This window comes from Stegostoma tigrinum, chromosome 18, assembly GCF_030684315.1.
Source record: "Stegostoma tigrinum isolate sSteTig4 chromosome 18, sSteTig4.hap1, whole genome shotgun sequence".
Taxonomy (NCBI): Eukaryota; Metazoa; Chordata; class Chondrichthyes; order Orectolobiformes; family Stegostomatidae; genus Stegostoma; species Stegostoma tigrinum.
Window position 1 is genome coordinate 21,933,587 of NC_081371.1, and position 22,521 is coordinate 21,956,107.

Sequence of the window (22,521 nt, forward strand, 5' to 3'; positions counted from 1 at the left end):
GTGTATCCATGGTGACAACAAGTTTCTATTCAATTCCCAGAAATGCTGCCGACCCAAAGGAAAATCTTTGGAAGAATAAATATTCTTGCTTAAAGCATTCTTCAGTAGCTTTCCTCACACATGCGCGCTCAGGCACTGTATTGCTTTCAATTATATAATTGGAGAATAACCAATGACAGCAGTAAAGGGAAAATATTAATAAGAAAACTGACATTGATAGGTTTTTCATTTTTAAATGAAGTATTCTTTATATGACAAGGCATGAAAATCATTAAAACTGGGATTTCTGTAAAATGTAACAGAATTATTCATAAAATCTGTGCTGTGGTTGAGGAATTTACATCACCTGCTTATTCCTGTCATACTGCAAAATGACCAAATGTCTGGATTTAATTGGTTCAGCTGCGCAGACACCTAGGTCTGTATGTAATACATGCAAAGTTGTATTTGTGATGTTCAGTCCTAGTCATAGAATCTCCTGTGTGCCATACAAAGGTTATAATAAATCAGCAATGTTAAAAGTGAACTGTATTGTAGATTGATGACAAACATTACGAGGGGCAGGTTTTGAAAATTGATGTAAGTTGTTGACTTTACTTGATTGACATTTTAAGTGGATTTTGTAATGTCTTTTATTGATGCTTCAATTTTTTTTTATTGGATTAAAAGTTGTAAATGTTTGAAGCATCTGTAGTTCCTACTTAATGTTCTCTCTCATTTATACTGGTGTGGGGTTGTGAAGCATTTTTTTTCCAAAGAACATTTCTGAATGGATTTGTTTTAACTGCAGTTCCACACTTACCATTGCGGTTATATGGTTCATCAGTTATCTACATAATGTGTACTGAGTGAATTATGTCAGTTTGCATGAGGAGCTGTGGGGAATGAATGGGAAACGGATGGAGAATAGAGGGCCAAACTAGTTTTCTTATGATTAGGACAAAATCCCAAGAAACCAAGGCAGGCCTTCTAACCTGTAAACCTCAGCACTAGCCCGCCCCCATGGTTGCCTAGGATCTTCTTCAAGGTCGGCCTTCCTGACACTAGCTCAAACTCGAAGTGAAAATAGCATGATTCTAAACCCTCTAAACTAAGATACGTCCGCCAATCAGAAAGATTCCCAGCTTCAGCTATATGCACCAATAGCAAAAACACAGTCCCAACAACACTGTAATTCTGTCACAATTAGGGTATGAACCTTGTTTATTCTTCCCTGAGTCATTATAAGAACTTCCAAGTTGGAATCCTTGGCAAGGCAGGAATTTATTGCTGATCCCCCAATTGTCCTTGAACTATTCAGCTTTCTGTGCCATTTTGGACGGCCAGCCACATTTCTGTGAAACTAGTCACATATTTGTCAGATGAGATAAAGATGGCAGAAGTGCCTTCCTCTAAAACAGTATTAGTGAAGCAAATGGATTTTTACAACAATAGTTACATTTTTACCATTTGCTACATTTTTAATTCCAAATTTTATCAGATTTAAATTTCATCATCTGCCTTGGCAGGATTTGAACCCAAGTGCCTGGAGCTCCAGATTACCTATCTAGTCACATTGGCACAATGCTACGCTTTATAAAAGTGCATTGGGGAATCTTGCACCTACTGCTTGGCTATTCTCATCCACTTAAATATTCACAATTTTTTTTACCCATTACTGTTATTAACTTGGTAAACCAGGTGTATACCCTTTCCAAAGACCTTGACATCCTTCCAATACTATGAGCCCTCGATTCTACCCTAGACTCCAACTGACACCTACGTGTTTTGTGATAAAGATGATCTGTTCCACTTTCATGCTATGTATATTCATCAGTCATACTGAAGATCATAACCCCATGTTAAAATAGCTGCAATCCTACTGCATTGTCTGCCTCTTATAGTGTTTAAGACAAAATCACCCTTCATCTGAGCAGAACACTTACCTCTTCCTCATTCTTGGAGATCAGAATGAACCCATTGTTATCTATTAAGAAACAATTCAGAGCCTGCATGACAGATCAAAAGTTTTTAATTATGTGAAATGTTTTTGGCAGTTTCTCTATAATTCAATTCAAGAGTTATTTTCTCTTAGTTTAAGAGACAGGTTAATGAATACTCACATCATTATCACAGCTGATGGGACATGTCCCTTCTATGTTGCTGCACTGGAAAATGAAAAGAAGTGAAATGCGTGATAGACAGAAGGATAATATTTAATTAATACTGAAACACCACTCTTTTCATGGCATCTGTTTAGCAAACATTTCTCTGCACAAACAAAAGGTGCAAATTATAGCTAAATTCCTGATTGATATCATCAGAAAATTGGACAATGTAAAAAAGTGAGCAAGGCCTTTCCCTCTCTAAACTGATACAGAAGATTCTTCTCCGCTGCTAATAAAAACAATCTCACGTGATCTGCTGGCTGCCAAAATGTGCCACTCCTTTTAGAAGTGCACTGCCCCATAAAACAAGCTGCTAATGAATGGCATAGGACAGCTAGAAGACGGCCAATTTCATTTCAAATGATTGGAGACCAACTTAATGTTTTGATTGCTTGCACATCATTGTCTTCAGGCAAATTCTGCCCCTTTGTGCAAAAGCAAGATTTTAATGACAGCAGCTGAATAAATTATGTTTTTATTCCAATTTCTTCATTATAGTTTCTAGATTTTCGAATTAGTCATCTCCCATCATACCAGCCTGGATTTTAGTCTAGAGGCAGTTTCTATACAGGGCAGGAACACAGGAAGTGCAAATTTTTAAATTCTTTCAGGATTTGAGTATTACTGGTTAGACCAATATTTATTGCCCATCCCTAACAATGTGAAGGTGATGATCAGCCACATCTTTGAACTGATGCAGTCCATCTGGTGTAGATATCCCACAGTGTTGTTCAGAGGGAATTCAAGGTAAGTCTTTAGCCCAGTGACAACGAAGGAATGAAAATACAGTTTCAATTCCGGATAATATATGCTTCCCTAACCTCCTTGATAAAGCATAGGTAGGTATGTGGACAATAGCTGCATCTAATGTTAGGCCTGATTCTCATAAGTTTTATTCCAAGAAAGCAGTTTACTTACATCTGTATCATTAGACTGTAAAGGGAATAGTGCAAGGCAGCAAGAAAGAAGAAACATTAGCTCAGTCAGTTGTAAGCTTCAGGGCAAATATATTTGTACACTTCAATATAACTATGCATATTCTATTATACTTACATACACAATCATACCCAATTATGCAAACATTATAAATCACTGAAGATCAAAAAAAACTTAACACAAACCAGCAGACCTCAATAGAGTTTTTGAGAAGAATTGTAGCTCAGGCTGTGGATGAAGTTGTAGGCTTGCTCGCTGAGCTGGTGTGTTTCATTGCATACGTTTCGTCATCATGCTGGATAACATCGTCAGTGTGCTTCTGGTGAAGTGTTGGTGTTCTGTCCCTCTTATTATTTATGTGCCTCAGTTTGCTGGGCTGGTTGTCAATACTTCTGGTTCTGTTTTTCAGTGGTTTGTATAGTGGACCCAGTTCAATGTGTTTGTTGATGACAACCATCAACATATAAATAACAAGTGGGACACAACATTAAGGCTTCACTGAAGGTGCATTGAGGATGTTACCTATCAGGATGATGAAATGTCCACAATCAAACATACTGGCTCAGCGAGCAAGTCTACAACCTCATACCTCAATGGGTTTTATCATCCAAAATGTATCAACATCTGTTGAATGAGGGAACTAAATGAAACCCACTCTGTTGATTACCATGTTGTGCACACAAGTAAACTGTCTCTACACCTCAACAACTGGTAGATTTGCTGCCAGCATTTGCTTTAAGTGTTCGGCCTTTCTTGATCTAATGCAATAGAGAAAAAAGAACTCGATGGTCTAATGAAGAGTCTCTTACATTGAACAAATAGGTTATTGCATGTTAGCAACTAGTTACAGGTTACATTTATATGTTAGACATTGATACAGCTACTATAAGGAGGACCTGGATATTAGATCTTAATGACATGACCAGGAAACATCAATAGATGTTCCGAATTTTCTTTTGAAATATAGCTTGCAGATGTAAATCCAGTGGCTCTCTGACAGAAAAGCGCTGGAATATTACACTTGATGAGCTGTCAATGAAGATTAAAAAGGGTGGTCTTAAAAAGGGAAATATGCTACAAACTGAATTTTCAACTCTTTGGAGTTACCCAAGTCTGTGAACATGATGACAGAAGAGATAAAATTTAGGATGGAAGACATGTTTCATGTCTTCTCCTTTTAAGAATACAAAAGAATAGAGGTTAAAAGCTAATTCAATCCTGGTTTGTGTGTTCTGGTGGTCTAAGATGCTCATGTGTGCCAGTAGGCTGAGGTATTTATGTGTACAACCTGGGGTGTGACAGCTACTGAGCTTTGAAGGTCACAGTCTAAGAACCACCCACTAGTTACTCCTGTGTTGCAGGTAAGTATTCTCCCTAGCTGAATGCAAGAAGTCAGTTAGCCACTAAGCAAGTCAAAGGAAACAGGACAACAGAATCCCTACTAATCTACAAAGATAAGATTCTCAAATTATCAATGTTTCACTATTTACTCTTCACATACCACTCAAAGAGACTGATCCATGCATCTTGTAACTTTTGTCATTACTTTTAGACTCACTTCTTTCTAATTTGTGTTTATAGGTTTTGCACTATTATTTCTTCTTGCCTTTAAATAAATTCAGTATTTTGTCAACTCAGCTAAGCCTAGTTAAACGTACTCCTTTTAGAACAAATTCCTTAGGTCTGGAAGAAATATATCCATTAGGCAGCAGATTCTTTAAAAATTAACCTCCTTGCAAATAATTGAGAGGATGACCTGGTAAAGAAGGGTAGGCAGTTCATTTGTGGTTCTTTGGAAATTTGGGGTATCCTGTCCAAACTGTACTAACTTTGGGAACCTTGCTCGGGTTCTAGTTATAACACTTCTTTGCTCAAGATCCTAGGCCATTCAGCCCACAACTCCATAATTCATCACTGTGGTGGGTTGTGCTTATTGCACTCATGTACAGATCCCAAGTTAGTTTCCACAATTTGTAACATTTCCCCAAATTGTTAAGCTCCTGGATGAGGAGGGATGAACTGGCTCCCTATCTTTGTTCACCTTACCCTTGATTAGTGGTTAAAAGGTTATTTGTGGATACCTTCTTCCCCAGATCCATTTGAATTATATTTTAAAATAAACCATTTAAATCAAGCTTCCTACAGTCAACAAAGAGAGAATTTATTAACTTCTAAACCTGAGAATTATTAGTAAGACAACACATATTAACCCAGATTAGAATTAAGAGGTGAGTTCAAAAAGATAAAAGTTTAATAAAAACAAATATGCAGATCAGTCTCCAAATTGTTCACAAAGTTGAATATTTGGCTAATTGAACATTATGGCTGTTGCTGATATTAGTACTTGAACAGTTGGTTTTATGACTTTAAGTTTTTAAGATTGTTTGACATTCTGTAGTTTTGGTTCCTCTTAATGGTGACTAACTTTCAGCATTCAGGTGGAGACAGAATTCCATTTCCTTTTGTGTGTCTGGTAGTTTGCTGACTTCTAGCATTCAGAGTGAGACAATCTTTACTGCAACACAGGAGTAACTAGGGAATAGCTCTTCAACTGTGACCTCCACAGCATGCTAACACTTGAATTCAGGCTGCTCTGATGGCTGTGACATCTCATAGATTTCATTATAATGAGGTCTGTATACTGGGACTAACTCAGGCTACAGGATCCCAAGGATGGGCTCGCACAATTTTCTAGGCTTGTGTGTATGTAAAATCATGATGTAAAAAAGGATTACTGAGACAACAGCATTTGAAAAGAAATAGTAGGAACTCCAGATACTGGAGAATCTGAGATAACAGGGTGTAGAGCTGGATGAACACAGCAGGCCAAGCAGCATCAGAGGAGCAGGAAAGCTGACGTTTCGGCCCAAAACATCAGCCTTCCTGCTCCTCTGATACAGCTGTGTTCATCCAGCTCTACACCTTGTTATATCAGCCATTGAAAAGAGATTATTTTGATTAATCATATTTCTTTTCTCATCTTATTAAATCTGGAGACGATGATGTGAATTTGGATATTGCTACATTTCTTAGAATTGGTTCTGCAATTTAAATAACATAGGTAATAGGACTGAATGTGGTCCAAGGAAGTTGTTGATGCCGTGTATATTTCAGTCATGGTTTTTGCTTTTATGTCTGAGGAGAGAAACTCCCACTCTGCAGCGCTGTAGTCATTACTGCACATCACAGGATCACCTTATTAACTCATGCACAAAATGGTATCAAATTACAAGGACCTGTTCCCATGGAAACCACTGTATTTCAAAAGCTCATGTGCTACATGCCTTGAAGATCTCTATTACCTTTCGTTAACAAAATAGCTTTCCTTGTATAAAGGTAGTCTTATAATTAATGGAAAAATTCTCACAAAACAGGAATTTAATTGGGTTACTTGAGTGATTTATGTAAATTTCAGAGATTTAAACATTAAAGGTTTTATTTGAAATACAAATGAACAAACATTAAATACATTCATTTTAAATTATTCCTTATTTACCCTATTTAAAATACAGTTAATGCTTCTTAAAATAACAGAGCAAGAAATTACATCCCACTGCGCTAAGCTTTGTGAGCAGAGAAATTCATCGGACTAGGTTAGTCTGTCCTCAAAACAGTTCCTCCATTCAATGAGATTATGAGCGGGAAATATCTTAACTTGCAGTGCATTTGCCTTGGCTCCTTATTCCTTAATGGACTTGCTTGTTAAAATAAAACTATCAATCTCAAACTTAAAATGAGTAATTTAGTAATTAGTTATTTAGCAGCTATTTTTCTTTTGTGAGCGATAGGGTGAAACTTTGTGTTAAACAACGCTGAATTTCGCTCAAACAATCTGCCTCTAATTTTAAAGTTATGCTCCCTATCCTAGGCATTCCACCACTGGACATAAATAGTTTTCTTTATCCATTCTATCGATTATTTTCAAAATCCTAAAAGCTTCAACTAAAACACTCCTCAATCTTAGTATTCCAGGCAAGTGAGACTAGTTTGTGTAACCTTGTCTCAGAATGAGCTTTGATTACATTCTAGTGCCCAGAATTGTACACAATTCCAACAATGGTCTCAAAGAGCCTTCCATAGTTGCAATAAAACTTTTTCTTCTTTCTAATGGGCCTTAAAAGATTAAAAACTAACATTTCACTGCCCTTTTTTGTATTTTTTTATTCCTGATTAACATATTGTTGCGATTTGTCTACATGAAATCCTAAGTCTTTTTGGACCTTCACTGTTAACATTTTAAAAAAAATTCAGACAGATTCTTGTGTGAATCAAAATGGGTGATTTCACACACATTTTGCCGCAGCCTTGCTTACTCACTTAAGTCATCAATGTCCCTTTGCAATTTTATACTCCACCTACATTAATTAGTGTTCCATCAATCTTTTTGTCATTGGCAAACTTGGTTATATTGTCCTCTATCAGATAGATGAATTAAGCACAAATTCCACATTAATTTGTACCATTAGCATAGTATTAGTGCCAGTATGTAATAAAATAATATATACTAATATATCATGAGATAGTTTCAAGCTTTTACCATGAAACTGCACATTTGAAATGTGAAATGTTTTAAAATAAACACTATAATTACATAGATTATGTACGCATGATCATTATGTCATATATAGAACAGCCCACTCCCTGTCACATAACTTCACCTCAAATAATTTGTCTAACAAATGTATGCAAGTCTATTAAGAAAAATAGGCTTCATAGAAGTAGATAAAGTTTTTAATAAATATTTTTTCTTTCTGCCTTGTTTGGCGGGTTTTCATGGTTTGAATACAGTGAATACTAGGAACAAAAGACCAATATAGGCTAGTACTTTAAGGTTTGGTTGCAGTGTTGTTTAACTGTGTGGTTGATTTATTGTTCCATAAAGATCTTGGCATAGCACAGTGCAAAATGAGAAAAATTTATTCACCTATCAAGCATGCTGTTTCCATAAATTTATTTTTGATTGTTAATAAAAATTAACTCAAGATCTCAGACATTTTCTCATAATCCAACAAAATTGGAAGGAACTTGGTGCAAAAATAGGCAACCAAAGTGGTGCGTGAAATAAATGTGGCGTACAAATTAAATGACAAATGTCCTGTCTCTGACAATTATATGGATTTAGATTAAAATGATTTTAGGACAGCTTCAAGGCCAAAAAGGAAACCAAGTGAAGTGCAAATCATAGAAAATAACCTGAGAAATCACTTATCAGCTAAAAGTTCATTTTTTACCTGCCGTGTAGCCATCCAGAATTTCTGACGCATTAATCGGAGATTAATCTGCACACCAACAGCTGGAAGAAAAGATGAAATAATTAACCTAAGGTTTAAATAAACTAATTGCCTCATTTTCTGGAATGATTTCAAATACAGGGAGTCTCAGAGTAAAAGAATTAATGCACACTCTGGGAAAAGGGGTGGTGAGAGACATTTTGATGATTCTATAAATGAATATATTAAAGCTGTCTTTCTTGTGCAGTCATGAGACATGTATTCTCCTTGTGCCTTGTTCACATAAACATTCACATGCTGTTTTATCCTGATGTAAAAATTATTTCAGAAAGGCAAATTATTACCTCATGGGAAAGGGTGGCTTGCCACCTTCTGTAATAATGTAATTCAACATCAGTAAACCCGGAGAAAGCTTGCAGAAGAAAGAAATTGAAGGATTGCAATTGCATAATCCCCATCTGCAGATGGCTTGTGCACCATTCAGCAATTGTCTGCATGCAACAGGATCTGGATAATATTCAGGCTTTTTTTGCACCACGAAGTGTGAGGCTATAACCATGGGCAATAAATGAGAGTATCTCTTTAATATTCAATCGCATTACCATCACTGAATCCCCCACCTGGGACTTATCAGGGACAAAAACCTACCTGGATTAGTTAAATAAATCTTGTGGTTACGTAAACAGGTCAGAAACTCAATGAATCATGAAACTAGGCTCTTGGGTGCACTTCTCCTGGAATTGCATGGCTGGAGAGGGGGAAGTACTCACCACTGCCAGGACCTCCTGTCATTTGTGATGTGGGCACTGTATTTAAAGCCCAGCAACACACCACTTCATGGGCTGCAAATTAGAAATTGGCCTTGACATTGTGGTGTTTGTTGCTTATCGCAAAGGACATGAGATCCAGAGGAAAGGAAAGCCTTCTGCATGTTTCACAGACAAGAATTCAGCGGTTTTGGTGGATGAGCTGGGAAAGAAGGATTGTCCTTATAACTGTGGGTTGCCACATAAGATAATGCCTCTAAACCAAGCTAACCTGGAGCCAAATTTCAACTGGGTCAGTGTCACAACCCAGGTGAAACGGAATGCTCAGTAGCTGGTCCATGGTCAATGATATTCTGCACTGCCCAACAGTAAGCGTAATATTGACGCTGTTACTTCAAACTCACACTCACTCCAACTCTGCTACTGCACATGCCTCTCACCAAGGCTCATGGTCCCAAAATTGCCTGCATCATGTCAACTCAACAACACATCTACCTGAGACTCCTAAACTATTAACCCTTCCTGCCCTCCACACTTCCTGCTTACTCACCAGGGACCTCACCATTAAGTGTTCTTCAAATCACTTTTATCATAATCAATCCTTCCCTTTGTCAGATAGCAGGCAAGATTGGTCCACTCACAGACAGATGTCTCGACTGCAAAATGTAATTCTCAGACTGAGTGGAGAAAGCATCACTCAATCCTTGGATTGCAAGAACACAGATCCTGAAAATCTGCTCAGTCCAACCAACTGACTGAGCGTAGCCAACCCCTGTACTGGAATCGGATGTTACTTTGACTGATTGTAACTGTACCTGTAAAACTGTAGGAATTATCAACATTTGCACAACAGGAAACTCGAGTGTAACACGGACTGAAGCATAACCAAATATGGCAAAGTGTACACACTATCAGTGCAATGATAGTTCTGAGATAAGGGCAATCATTCCATTTTATCACCATGAAACACATTGACTACTTTATTTATCGCCTTTGGTAAAATAGCATGCACCTGACAAGATAGTGATCCAGTGAGCTATCTTCAAGACCTCTAGAGGGAGTGCTTTAATTCGTTTTCAGTTTGCAGAAATAAATATTTAATGGTTCATGGTAATTTCTGAGCACAAATGATCTTGTCCTTTTTTGAACATGATGCTAAAATAATATAGTTGAAAGATTGAGTGATTTAGTTGAGTTCTTTGGGATTATACTATGAAAAGCGGCAAAACTGACCTTTCAGTCTCAAGGACAAGTAAGTTTAAAAAATATAAAGAAAAGCTATGTAAAACATTCTCACCTGCAAAGCAGGAATGAAAGGCTTGAATTTACATTATAATCCTCTACCTCTGGAGTGGCTGGGACTTGACCCAAGTCCTCCTAGCCCAGTATCAATGTTCCCCTTAAGTTACACAGCTGTGTGTACATTACATTTCCAGTTCCATGATGATAAGTGCACCTATGCAGATCACATACTTCTGGTTCCAGAAGTCACTGCTGTGAACTGACCTTGTAGGCTCACATGAAAAATAAAGTTAGAGGGAATGCTGCACGGTGCCACAAAAAAATCCTAGACGTGAATTTATATAAAGCTTTTAGTGATCATTTGACATCTCAATGAATTTTACAGCCAAAAAAGTACTTTTGGATTATAGTCGATATGATCATTTGCAAGGAATAGTCAATAGATTTGTGCCAACATACTCCCATAAACAAAAATGTGTTGATGACCAGGTAATATGCCTTTTAATAATGACTGATGGTGAAACATGACTAAGACAATGAGGATGATATCCCTGCTCTTTTTTTAAAAAATGTCAGATTTTAAATGATAAATACTCAGGGATGATAAAAAGAAAGTCATTGTTATATTGTAGGATACCCAAGAGTCAACGTACATGCAGCAAGGGTCCAAAGCCAGCAACGATATAAATAGCCAGAGAACCTATTTTTGTGATTACGGTTGACACATGCCAACAAAACTTGCCTGCTTTCTTAGACTAGTGCCATAGGATTTTTTACATGCGAGGGAGCAATACCTTTAAAATGTCACTCAAAAACAAGTGTCTCTGACAATGTAGCAGTCCCTCAGTACTCCACTGGAGTGTTAGCTTCGAGTGTTTCCTTGAAATTTTTGGCTTGAAACTTAAAAGCACAAGGTTTAGAGGACAGAGTGCTACCACTTAGCTGTGTCTGACACCTAATGAAACTGATTAAAATGAGTCAAAATGCAACTAGACAGATATATAAAAGAAGCAAGAAAGGGTTATTGCTGGTTAAATGGGGTTGATCAATGCAAAACTAGAAATGTTTGGTTCTTCTTATTCTTTTCCTGCTCTTAAAGATTCCTGTCTTCATTTTAATGCACAGGAGAATTCACTATCATAAGAAATTCCAGTAGCAGAATAGTTAGGCAGAGCAAAGAGGGATGTTAATGACTCGGAAATATTAGCTCAATAGGAAATCTGTACTCCAATCTCTTAAAAGGCAAGGAAAACATTAAATCTAGGAGTGGTGTTGCCCCACGCCTTAGAATTTGAGAATATGCTCCATAAAAAACGTGGTTATATTTTCCTAGTTCCATGTGAGCTACTTAACTCAAACTTATACATTTTATTTAATGAACAATGAGTGTATTATTTTAAAACAGGTATAAACTCTGGATTGTTTATTCCTTTTTGATGGTGCTTATGACAAGAAAATGCAGAATGTTGTGTAAAATTGGACAGTTGGCATCTCATAAAATCACTGTATGCAGATGTGTACAATATTTTCCCGTTTACGCTCCTTTTGCTGTTCTCTCTCCAAATGGTCCTTACAACTAAAAATTCGGAATATGGTAAGACTCAGCTGTAAAGACAGGGAAGAAAAATAAAACTGATGTTGAAATCCATAAAGAGACTTGAGATGTGAAATTGAAACAGATCAATTACTTTGAAGGAATCAATCAGTTCAAGACTGAATCTTGTCATGGTTTGTGAGTGTATGTTATGTAATCACATTTATGAACTTCATCAGTGATAGTACATACTTTGAAGTTTCTGGGCATTTCACAGCAGCTTCACAAAAAGAATAGATTTCAGGTGTAATGAAAACCATAAAGATTAGGCAGCACAGGCCAAATGAACTGCACTGATGGCTTCAATGTGATTTTGTAGTTTTGCTTACTTCTTCATACCTAATGATAAATTGCTGGTTATGTGGAGCTGTACCTCCTTTAAAACGCAGACTAAATTAAACTAGAAATTTTTGTGTATTTGCTCCTGCGAAGTGAAGCGATATCTTGACTCTGGTAGTTATTAAAGCAATGATAATCACTGGTATAACAAGGTGTAGAGCTGGATGAACACAGCAGGCCAAGCAGCATCAGAGGAGCAGGAAGGCTAATGTTTCGGGCCTAGACCCTTCTTCATAAATTCTTCAGCAATTTCTGAAGAAGAGTCTAGGCCCAAAACATCAGCCTTCCTGCTCCTCTGATGCTGCTTGGCCTGCTGTGTTCATCCAGCTCTATACCTTGTTATCTCAGATTCTCTAGCATCTGTAGTTCCTACTATCTCTGAAACAATGATAATCACTGGTCTTGTGAAACATAAGTAGTCCGTTTTCTAACTTGGAAAATCTAAGCCTGTCACCTCTGCCCATACTCACCATATTTTTGACTCATTTATTTTGGGTGGGCAGGGTTCAGATTTCCTAATTCCTGAGGCAGTGTTGGAGGTGGTTGGTTAAAAGGTTGCCATACTTTACTGAGCCTCAGTCTAGTTTTTTGTAACGTTGATATTCTCCCTAATCATCACCCATCATCCCCCCCAAGCCCTCTCAGTTTCCTACATCTATCCTCTATAGCTAGTCAACCGGTAAACACTATGTACAGACATCGAGTGCTGTGTAGTCGCAATGGGAAGTCCTTGAGATGAGCATGTGAAAAAGACATTGTTAACAGTCTAGTAGAGCTGTCACACAAAAGCACACCACCATGCTTGAAATGCTACAGAACAAATTAAAAAAAATTAAATCCCTCAAATTGTTGTTTAGCTGTAAAAACAAGCAGGCATCTAACTGTAGTTCCAAAAAGAGAGGTAAAGCTTAAAACTGTCAATCAAACTGCGCACATCAAAGTAGGCGCTGCTTAAGCTTTTGAAACTAAGTTAAGCATTCATAATTGTTCAGTTTTCAAAACAAGCTCTTGCAACTGAAGATAATGTAGTCAACTGAAAAAGAAAAATAATGAATTTTTCATGGTTAATCGAACGGTCTACCGATCAGTACAACTCAGGAACAGATACATGGTTTTGCTATCAAAGCACATGATGCAAACTATTTTCTTTTCAAGTTGAACACATTATAGACATGTACCTCATTTCAAATCATGACATTCGAATTCCCAGACATACTTTCTCCAATTATGAATAATAACAACATTTTCCCATTGAAAAATGAGAATATCCCAGCCCAAGAGATAATAGGAACTGCAGATGCTGGAGAATCTGAGATAACAAGGCGTAGAGCTGGATGGACACAGCAGGCCAAGCAGCATCTTAGGAGCAGGAAAGCTGACATTTTGGGCCTAGACCCTTCATTAGAAAGGGTTTTCTGATGAATGGTCTAGGCCTGAAACCTCAACTTTCCTGCTCCTAAGATGCTGCTTGGCCTGCTGTGTCCATCCAGCTCTACACCTTGTTATCTCGAATACACCAGCCCAAGTTATTTCAGTCATTTACATCTAGTATAGTATAATTTATTTGGAGACATGGAAAGTACCACATGGAATGTGAGTATTAAGTCAATTAGATTTCCTTTGTGTAAACTGCGAAATGTTGACTAAGGCATTGCTAAGTAAATTAGATATAGTTGTATTCCATTTCCTCCCAGTTACTTGAAGCAGAGCTTGCAACTTTGTGATGTTCATTGTTATAGCTCAAGATCAGTGGCAGTGTCACTGGCAGGGATGCCTTCTTGGCATCACGAGGCATCTAAATTTGTTAGATATTTGTTCTGCAGATTGAGACTTGAACCTTTATTTTTGCGGCTTCTATCCTTAGAAGAAAATACCTTGTGGGTTTTAGCCAGAAAGTGTGATATACTGGCACCCTGCATTTTGCCTGATACCTGCATGCCCAGACAAGTTGTACAAGCTGACACTAGTTCAAAATAGTTTACTGTGGAAACTAGGAATTTCAGGCTGGAGCAAATTTAACAAAGTTAGCAATAATTGCAACCATATATCTAAGGTAGGAAGCTCTTTTACATAGACCACAGAGGGTCTGGCCAGTGACGTTGAACAATACTGCACTTTGACTTGGAGTATGGTCTACAGTTTTGGTCACTGTATTATAGGAAAGACTTGTTAAACTGCAAAGTGTGCGAAGAAGATTTGTCAGGGCTAGTAAGCCTGAGTTACAGAGAGAGGCTGGCCAGGATAAGACTTTGTTCCTTGGAATGTCGTAGAATGAGGGGTGACCTCATTGAGGTGTATAAAATCTTGAGGAGTGTAGATAGGATGAATGCATAGAGTCTTTTTCCAGGGATGGGGAATTTAAAACTAGAGGGCATAGGTTTAAGGTGAGACTGGAAAGATTTAAGAAAGACCTGAGGGGAAACTTCTTTACACAAAGAGTGGTGTATATGTTGAATGGGCCACCAGAGAAAGTGGTTAAGGCAGGTACAATAGCAACATTTTAAAAGCATTAGGATAGGTACATGGATGGGAAGGTTTAGAGAGATGTGAACCAAATGCGGGCAATTCGAACTAGCTGAGTGGACACCATGGTCAGCATCGGCCAGTTCAGCTCAAAAGGCCTGTTTCCATGTTGTATTACTCTTTGTTCTAATTTATATACCAATACTTAACCCTACCCTGTTAAATTTATTTCACTCCTTTTAGCATATATAACCCATATATTTCAAATGATATCTGAATAATAGGTAGTAGCATTGCATATAGATGCATTAAATGTTTATGTGCTAATATTTGTAAAATATAATTTTCAAGTTCCATTAGCTCCATTGTGAAACAAGTTGATCATTTCTTATTTGCCTCAAATCTCTGCCCAAATGTAGACCTGACCCATTGCATCACAAGGGGTTAGGTGAGGGGTGAGGGGTTAGCTCCTGATTTACTGTTGCAACATGCATTTTTACATGTACATTGTAGTTTAGAGATATGTACAGTGATGGTATTGACTTTAATTTTCTTTCATCACAAAGCTGGCCAGGAATTTTATCCACTCTTACTCCATGACATTGGCACACTTTGGGTGAAATGTAGATTGATATAGAATTTTTTGTGTTATGAAAGCAAATTTCTGGAATATCGAGATCTGGAGTTGGACTTGAATGCAGATGTTTGGGCTCAGAGGCACTATCCACAAGATCTCCGCATCATTCAAATTATGGCTAGGTTAATGCTTTTTTTAAAGAGGAAGTTGCAGTGCTATTCCCAATGCTATGTTATTCACAAGATTAGTCTCAGTATATTAAAGCAAATAAATAATATGTGTATATTTTTACCATGAATCCACTTCATTAGAATACCTGTGTTTCCCATGGGGACGTACCATCCCTAAAAACTTTTTAAAGCAAACTGACTTTTGGTTTAGGAAGATTAGATTAATTAGATTGCTCTGATGCCAATCATTCCTGTCAATTTTTTTATGGCAATTTAATTGGTTGAGTTGTGTAATCTACAAACTCTTTCTCACATGATTTGTGTCATGGAATAGATTTCAGAAATTTCTCATAATACTAGATTGAATGAGTCAACTACAACAAAAACAGCCAGTGCTTATATAGAGATAACAAGGTGTAGAGCTGGATGAACACAGCAGGCCAAGCAGCATCAGAAGAGCAGGAAAGCTGACGTTTCGGGCCTGGTGTCTTTAACATTGCAAATCCCCTCAAGGTGATTTGTGAAAAATGAATACAGATTCTCTGATTCTGTGATAATGACTCATATAGGACATATTAGAAAACCATGACTGGTCAAAGATGTAGGTTGTCAAGCGTTTCTTAAAGCAGGGAGAGATGCCGAAACATTAGCTTTCCTGCTCCCAAGATGCTGCTTGGCCTGCTGTGTTCATGCAGCTTCACACCTTGTTATCGCGGATTCTCCAGCATCTGCAGTTCCTATTATCTCAGAGATGTAACAGATTTAGGGAGGAGATTCCACTGTTTAGGTCCTTGGCAGTTTAAGAGGTGGCCACCAGTGGTAGAATGCTTAAAATTAGGAATGGTCAAGAGGTTGGGATATGGTAAGTAATAAATATTTAGTTGGGTACCCTGAAACATGTCTAAAGGTATTTAATGAGAATCCCTGGGGGTGAAACAGTATTCAGAGTTTTTGGCATGTGTCCGCAAAGAATTATGTACTCATATGAAATGCAGGCACACAGACTACATTGAGGTTATACAAAAAATAATTCTTCATTCCATTGGCCCAGATCTTTCCAAATATGATCAGAGAAGCTCAATGCCCAAAATTAAAATATTTATAGTTGACATTTGTGGCTGATACTTCAGATCCACCAGGATATTGTCAAGAGGTTAATTCCTAATTTTTACATCAGCTACAAACACTGATTTTCTTTTGTTGAATTAGGCAGCTAAAGACTTTCAGCAAGTTACAAAAAGGTTTTATTTTAAATCCGTATTAAAGTCCTGACATCTGTGTCCACCTTTCATTGTTCAGATTCTAACATGCTGCTGGGGAAGAACTCATCTTCTTACTAGTATTAAACAGATCAACATCTCTAAATACCAAATAACAACTACTTGTCAACCAGGGGCAGTTTAACAAGACCAAAAATCAAAAACTAAAAACCAAGAGAAGGGGAAAATTAAGAGGGGTTAAACCAAAATTTTGTTTTAGAGGAAGATAGTTAGGTAGCACAAGGCTTTCAGAGGTTCAGAACTATAATATAGTTCTTACATCAGTTTGCACTTTTCCTTTCTGGACCTTTTCCTTGTCCTTAAACCAATTCCCAATTGTGGAAGAACTGAAGTCTTATCTGAAGTCTTAACTGATGTGTAATTAACCCTCTTGAGGTAAGGTGGACTTGAAGCCATATCTTCTAGCTTAGAAGAAGGAAGAATTTTCATTTCATATTTTTGCCTTTATTTTAACTGGACATGCTATCACACACAACCAAATAACTTTTCCTACCAACAGTAAATCACCTATTTCCTCTACTAACCACCAGCAGTAAATCAGTTGTATTTCCAATTGTTCAAATCAAAGAACAGAACTCTTATTTAACCTATTTGCCCAATCAATCTATTCAGATATATTATTATACACTTCTGGAATAGGTGCAACTTGAACCCAGGTCTTTTAGTTCAGGGTTACAGAAACTATCAGGGCACTACAAGAGAACTCTAGAACTGAAAGGGGTTTATTTTTATTAAACCCATTTTTCTAATCAACCTGTTCAAAGATGTTATTACACACCTTTGGAGCAAATGGGACTTGAAATTGGGTCTCTTACTCCAGACATAAGGGCACTACCACTACACCTGCAAGAGGGCCCAGAACTGAACTGTTAAATACAAAATCAAATGAGAATCAACTGTTGTCATTAAACTCTGGAGCTAATACTCTTAAGCCTTAAAGAGACCTGCATTTCTAACGCAGACATTCAGTAGATTGAACTCTTACAGTTAATTTCCTGTTATCATGTGCACCAGATGATTGTCTCCCAGAGTTGAAGGGAATGTTCTCCTCCCTGTGACTTTTCAGACTTACTGATGCTGTTAAAACATTGCCCCTAGGGTCCAGGAGCTGTTTGCCTATTCCAATATGACATTTTGTCCTCCAGCCTATTTCTGGGATTCTGGGATAACCTATCCTTGGGTTTTACCATGCTGCAACAGATCAGGTTCTGAGCTTATGTTTGCTTGCAATGATGCTGCTCTCTGCCTCTCTTTCTTTTCATGGCTTCAGCCACACTTTGGGTATTAGGCTCAGCTCCATTTACAGCCCACACACTGGGCATTAGGCTGTGCCCCACTTAAAGTCCGCACTCTGAGAATCAGGCTTACCATTTTTCAGGCCATTTTATGGGTGAAAGGTTCAGTCCCATCTTCAAACTATGTTCTACGTGTCAGGATGCGCCCTTTCCAACATATGCTCCGGGCATCAGGTTTGCCATCAACTTGCCGAGAACAATACTTTGAGAACCAAGGCCACAGTGTCCCTGAGCCCCTCACACTGCTGCGTTCTGCTGGTCAGGACACAACGCCCCATGGGAAATGGCCCACAGAGGGCTAAATTTACTGGCTCTATGTTAAGGTCAAATGTGATGCCATAAGATCATAAAATGTAGGAGCAGAAGTAGGACATGGTGCCAATTGAGTCTGGCCTGCTATTCAATGGAATTATGGCTGATATGATAATCCTCAACTCCACTCTCCTGCCTTATTCCCATGAACCTCATTGCTTTATTCTTTAGAAATCTCTCTCTCTCACAGCATTGAAGATATTTAACAACTTAGCCTTGACAACCATCTGCAATAAGTAATTCCACAGATTCCTCACCACCTGAGTGAAAAAAAAACTTATTCCCCATCTCTTTCTTTGATGAGCAACTCCTCGCTCTGGTAGTATGCTCTCTGGATCTAGATTATCTCTTAATGTGAAAGAATTTTCTGCTTCTAAGCTGTCATACCCATCAAGAATTTTGTATGATTCAAAAAGGTCTCCTTCCTTCTTGTAAACTTCATTGCATATAAGCCCAACCTACTCAACCTCTCCTCATACGAAAATCCCTTCGTTCCCAGGCTCAACCTAGTGATTCCTTTCTGGACTGTCCCCAGTGATAGGATATCTTTTCTTAGATAAAGGGACCAAAATTTTTCACAGTATTCTAGCTATAGTCTCTCAAGTGTCTATTTCCAAGGATTCTTGGAAGATTATTACCAGTGTATCAATTATCTCTGTAGTACTTCCTTTAAAACCCTAGCATGCAATCCATTAGGACTGAGGACCAATTGACCTTTAGCTCATTAGTTTCCCCAGCATTTTTTTCTCTAGTGATAGATATTGCGTTTCATTTCTCACCTCTGCCCCCACACCATCTGCTCCATACCCTACCCACGCCCTCTGCCCTACTCTGCCTTTAGCCCCTTGATTATGTAATGTTTTTGGAATGTTATTGCATTACTATCCTCTAGAGCAAAAACTGAAACAAAATATATGTTCAATCTTTCTGTCATTTCCAAATTCTCCATTATTATTTCTCTAGCCTTGTTCTCTGTGCTGCTTATATCGACTATTTCCTCTGTCTACATTTTTGTATGTTTAAAGGAGCTTTCACTAACTGTTTTTATGTTACTTGTTAGTTTGCCCTTTTATTTATTTTCTCCCTCTTTATTATTTTCTGTAATCTTTTGGTAGATATTAATTTTTTCCAATCCTTTGATTTACCACTCATCTTTGCCACATTTTATAACTTTTCTTTCAGCCTTAGGATCCTTGGGTTAACTCTGGTCAGGTTAGCCCCTTCCTACAATTCTTCATCTACACTGTTGTGTCTTTGCTATGAGTCATGTTAAACAAAATCTGTCATTATTCATCAACCATCTTTTTTGATAGGCTCCATTTTCCCAGTTCACCCTAGCCAACTTTGGCCTCATTCCTGTGTAATTGTCATTGTTTGAGTTTAGCACAGTTGTTTCTGAATCAAGGTTCTCGCTCTCAGATTGACTGCTAAATTCTAACATGTTCTGTTCCCGGATCCCTAGGAGACCTTTTATTCTGAGACAATGTGTGATAACTGGTTCAATTCATAGCAGATTATCCCACGAAACTATCTTGAATACATGAATTCTTCCTTGTCACTATCCATGCCAATTTGATTTTCTCAGTCAACATGAAGATTAAAGTAATCTCTTAATCAACGTACTGAGACATCAATGTCCCACTCACCTCCTTATTCATGAGGGAGAAAAGAACAGAAGGATGTTAAGAAGGTGAGATGAAGAGGTGTGGGAAGATAAGCATATGATACATTAATATTCATGTATTTTTGTGCTGTATATTCTATGTAATTTAACTGATATGTAAATTATTTGTGGAACAGAAAGAGGAGATTTGACTATCATTGTCGCAATACATTAGAACCCCAAAATATATTTAGGCATTTTTTAATTTTAATTCCAAATTATGCTGATTCTAAGGAAAAATGATATTGGAAAATCTGTGGATTTAAATTCAGTAACTGTCTGGCAAAATAGTTGGAAAATTGCATATGTAACACGTAGACTTGTCAAAGAAACTTCAAACAGACTCTACTGTGAGGTCTTGTGATTACAAAGATAATGAAGGGCTGATGATTCCGAACACAACAGCAAGCCATCCTGCTGGAGATTATGTCTCAAACTACAGATGCATTTTGGGTTTTTCCCTGGTGTATAAAAAAGTTTAATTTCTGCTGGAGTGGACTTGTGGCACTGAATGCTTGCATGCATAGTAGGATGGATTCATGTGTTGATATACTATGAATGTCACAGTCAAACAATCATCTCCAACAAGCTCCACTCTAACTCCAAGTGTTGGAAACCGTTATTTTAAAAAAAAATCAAGACAAAGGAACTTCAAACAGCCTGCAAAACCAAGAATCTCAACCACTCTGGAAACTTAAGGATTGTAAAACAGACTATTCATCTATCAACACCAATACTGCCATTAACCTTCAAAGCAATATCAACAATGTTCAAACATATGCTCTTCACAAATAATTCAGAGACTGATCTAGACATCTTTTTTAAAAAAACTTCATTTCCAATCTGTGTGCATGTGTGTTCTGCCATTAGTTCTTCTCACATTTATCAATTAATAATCTCAATGTTTGTTAATTCAAGAAGGCCTAGGTAAACTGGCTCCTTTTAAAATATAAATTTATCTGCTCTGGTAGAAAGGTATCCACAAGGAAGAGGATCCTTCTTTACTTTAACTTGTTGCAAGCAACTGAGTGGGGTGGATAAATAAAGAAGGGAAGCCACTTCATCCCTTCTCACCTGGAAGCTTAAAAATTTAGCATATGCATGAAATAATAACAAATTGGGGAACATCTCTGAAGTTCTGGTTGTAACATGATCAGGTCTGCACTGGTTCTTTGAATAATCATTTTGTGCTATGCCATTTTCCCCGGAACCTTAATCATTGTTTCTTTTCAATAGCAAAGGCTATTTTCCTGTTGAATATGTCTGCAGAACCTGCTTCCACTGCACTTGAAGACAGTGGATTCCAGATCTTAACCAATCAATCCTTTTACAAGTGGGAACAGCTTCTCTACTCTACTATCAACTTTATCCAAACATCTTATGATTTGAATCTGCCAATCAGATCTCCTCTCAGCCTTCTTTTATCCAAGCAAAGCAGTCCCAATCTTCTCCATTCTATCATAACTAAAGATCTTATATCCTGGAATCATTCTTATGAACCTCTTCTGCACTGTCTCCATTGCCTTAATGTCATTTTTGGAGTGTAGTGCTCAGAACTTGACACAATATTTCAGCTGAGGTTGAACTAGTTTTTATGTTCTTACCATAATTTCAACATTTTCAACTTGCTCTTGCACTTTATGCTGCTTTGAATAAAGTCTAGAGCATTGTATACTTTATAAACCACTCACTCAACCCCTGCCATGATCAATGATTTATGTACAAATACAACGAGATACCATATTTCTTGTACCCACTTTAGAATTGTACTGTTATCTTCCGTATAGTCTCTCCATGCTCTTCCTAATACAATGAATCACTTCAGATTTCTCCACATTATACTTCTTCTAGCACCTATCCACTTATTCCACCAATCTGTCTCTGTCCTTTGAAGTTCTACGTGTCCTCCTCACAGTTTTCAATGACTCCAAGTTTAGTATCATATGTAAATTTCAAAATTGCATCTTGTGCATCAATGTCTATGTCATTAATACATATTGGGAGAGAGAAGGGGTCCAAAACTGACCTCCTGGGAACTCCGGTACAAACCTCTCTCCCCTTTGAGAACCACTCCTGGATCACTATTCTCTCTATTTAAAGTCATTTGCCCAAAATTTTTAATATCTGTTGCTATTGCCTCTTTTATTTCCCCATGAGGTACAGCTTTGCTTAAATGTCTGCTCTGTCTCTCTGCAGTAAATGTGTTTTGAAAGTAGATGTGCACCACACCAATGCCATGCCCTCATCAAACCTCTCTGTTACCTCTTCAAAATATTCCAACATGTCAGTAAAAACACAACATTAAAAATCCATGCTGGTTTTCCTTAATTAACCTGCACTGGTCCATGTGATTACCAATTTTGTCCACTTCACAGAAAAACCATGAATAGATTTGAAAACCAGGATGAAAATGTTAAAATTACATGCTACTGTACTGGAACCAAATATAGGTCAGTAACGACAAAAGTGATGCGTAAGTGGATTTGATGAAAGGTACAGCATGAG

At 37.6% G+C, this 22,521-nt stretch overlaps 2 protein-coding genes across 10 annotated transcripts in view; one reads left to right on the forward strand and one right to left on the reverse strand.

Annotated features, from left to right (window-relative positions):
• Positions 1-22,521, reverse strand: part of LOC125460896 (voltage-dependent calcium channel subunit alpha-2/delta-4-like) — a 403,518-nt gene that overhangs the window by 84,117 nt on the left and 296,880 nt on the right. For 8 of the 9 annotated variants that reach the window (XM_059652381.1, XM_059652382.1, XM_059652384.1 and 5 more), the window contains 4 exons: positions 8,315-8,376; positions 3,066-3,080; positions 2,103-2,147; positions 1,926-1,988 (listed from right to left, as the gene is read on the reverse strand). In XM_059652381.1, coding sequence (XP_059508364.1) covers positions 1,926-1,988; positions 2,103-2,147; positions 3,066-3,080; positions 8,315-8,376 — 185 coding nt within the window. The remainder of the gene's footprint in view (positions 1-1,925; positions 1,989-2,102; positions 2,148-3,065; positions 3,081-8,314; positions 8,377-22,521) is intronic. The other variant, XM_059652385.1, reaches the window with a different exon arrangement.
• LOC125460897 (leucine-rich repeat and transmembrane domain-containing protein 2-like) overlaps positions 472-22,521 on the forward strand; it is a 91,888-nt gene continuing 69,838 nt past the window's right edge. The window contains exon 1 of the mRNA XM_059652390.1: positions 472-579. The gene's annotated coding sequence lies outside the window, so the exon portion shown is untranslated. The remainder of the gene's footprint in view (positions 580-22,521) is intronic.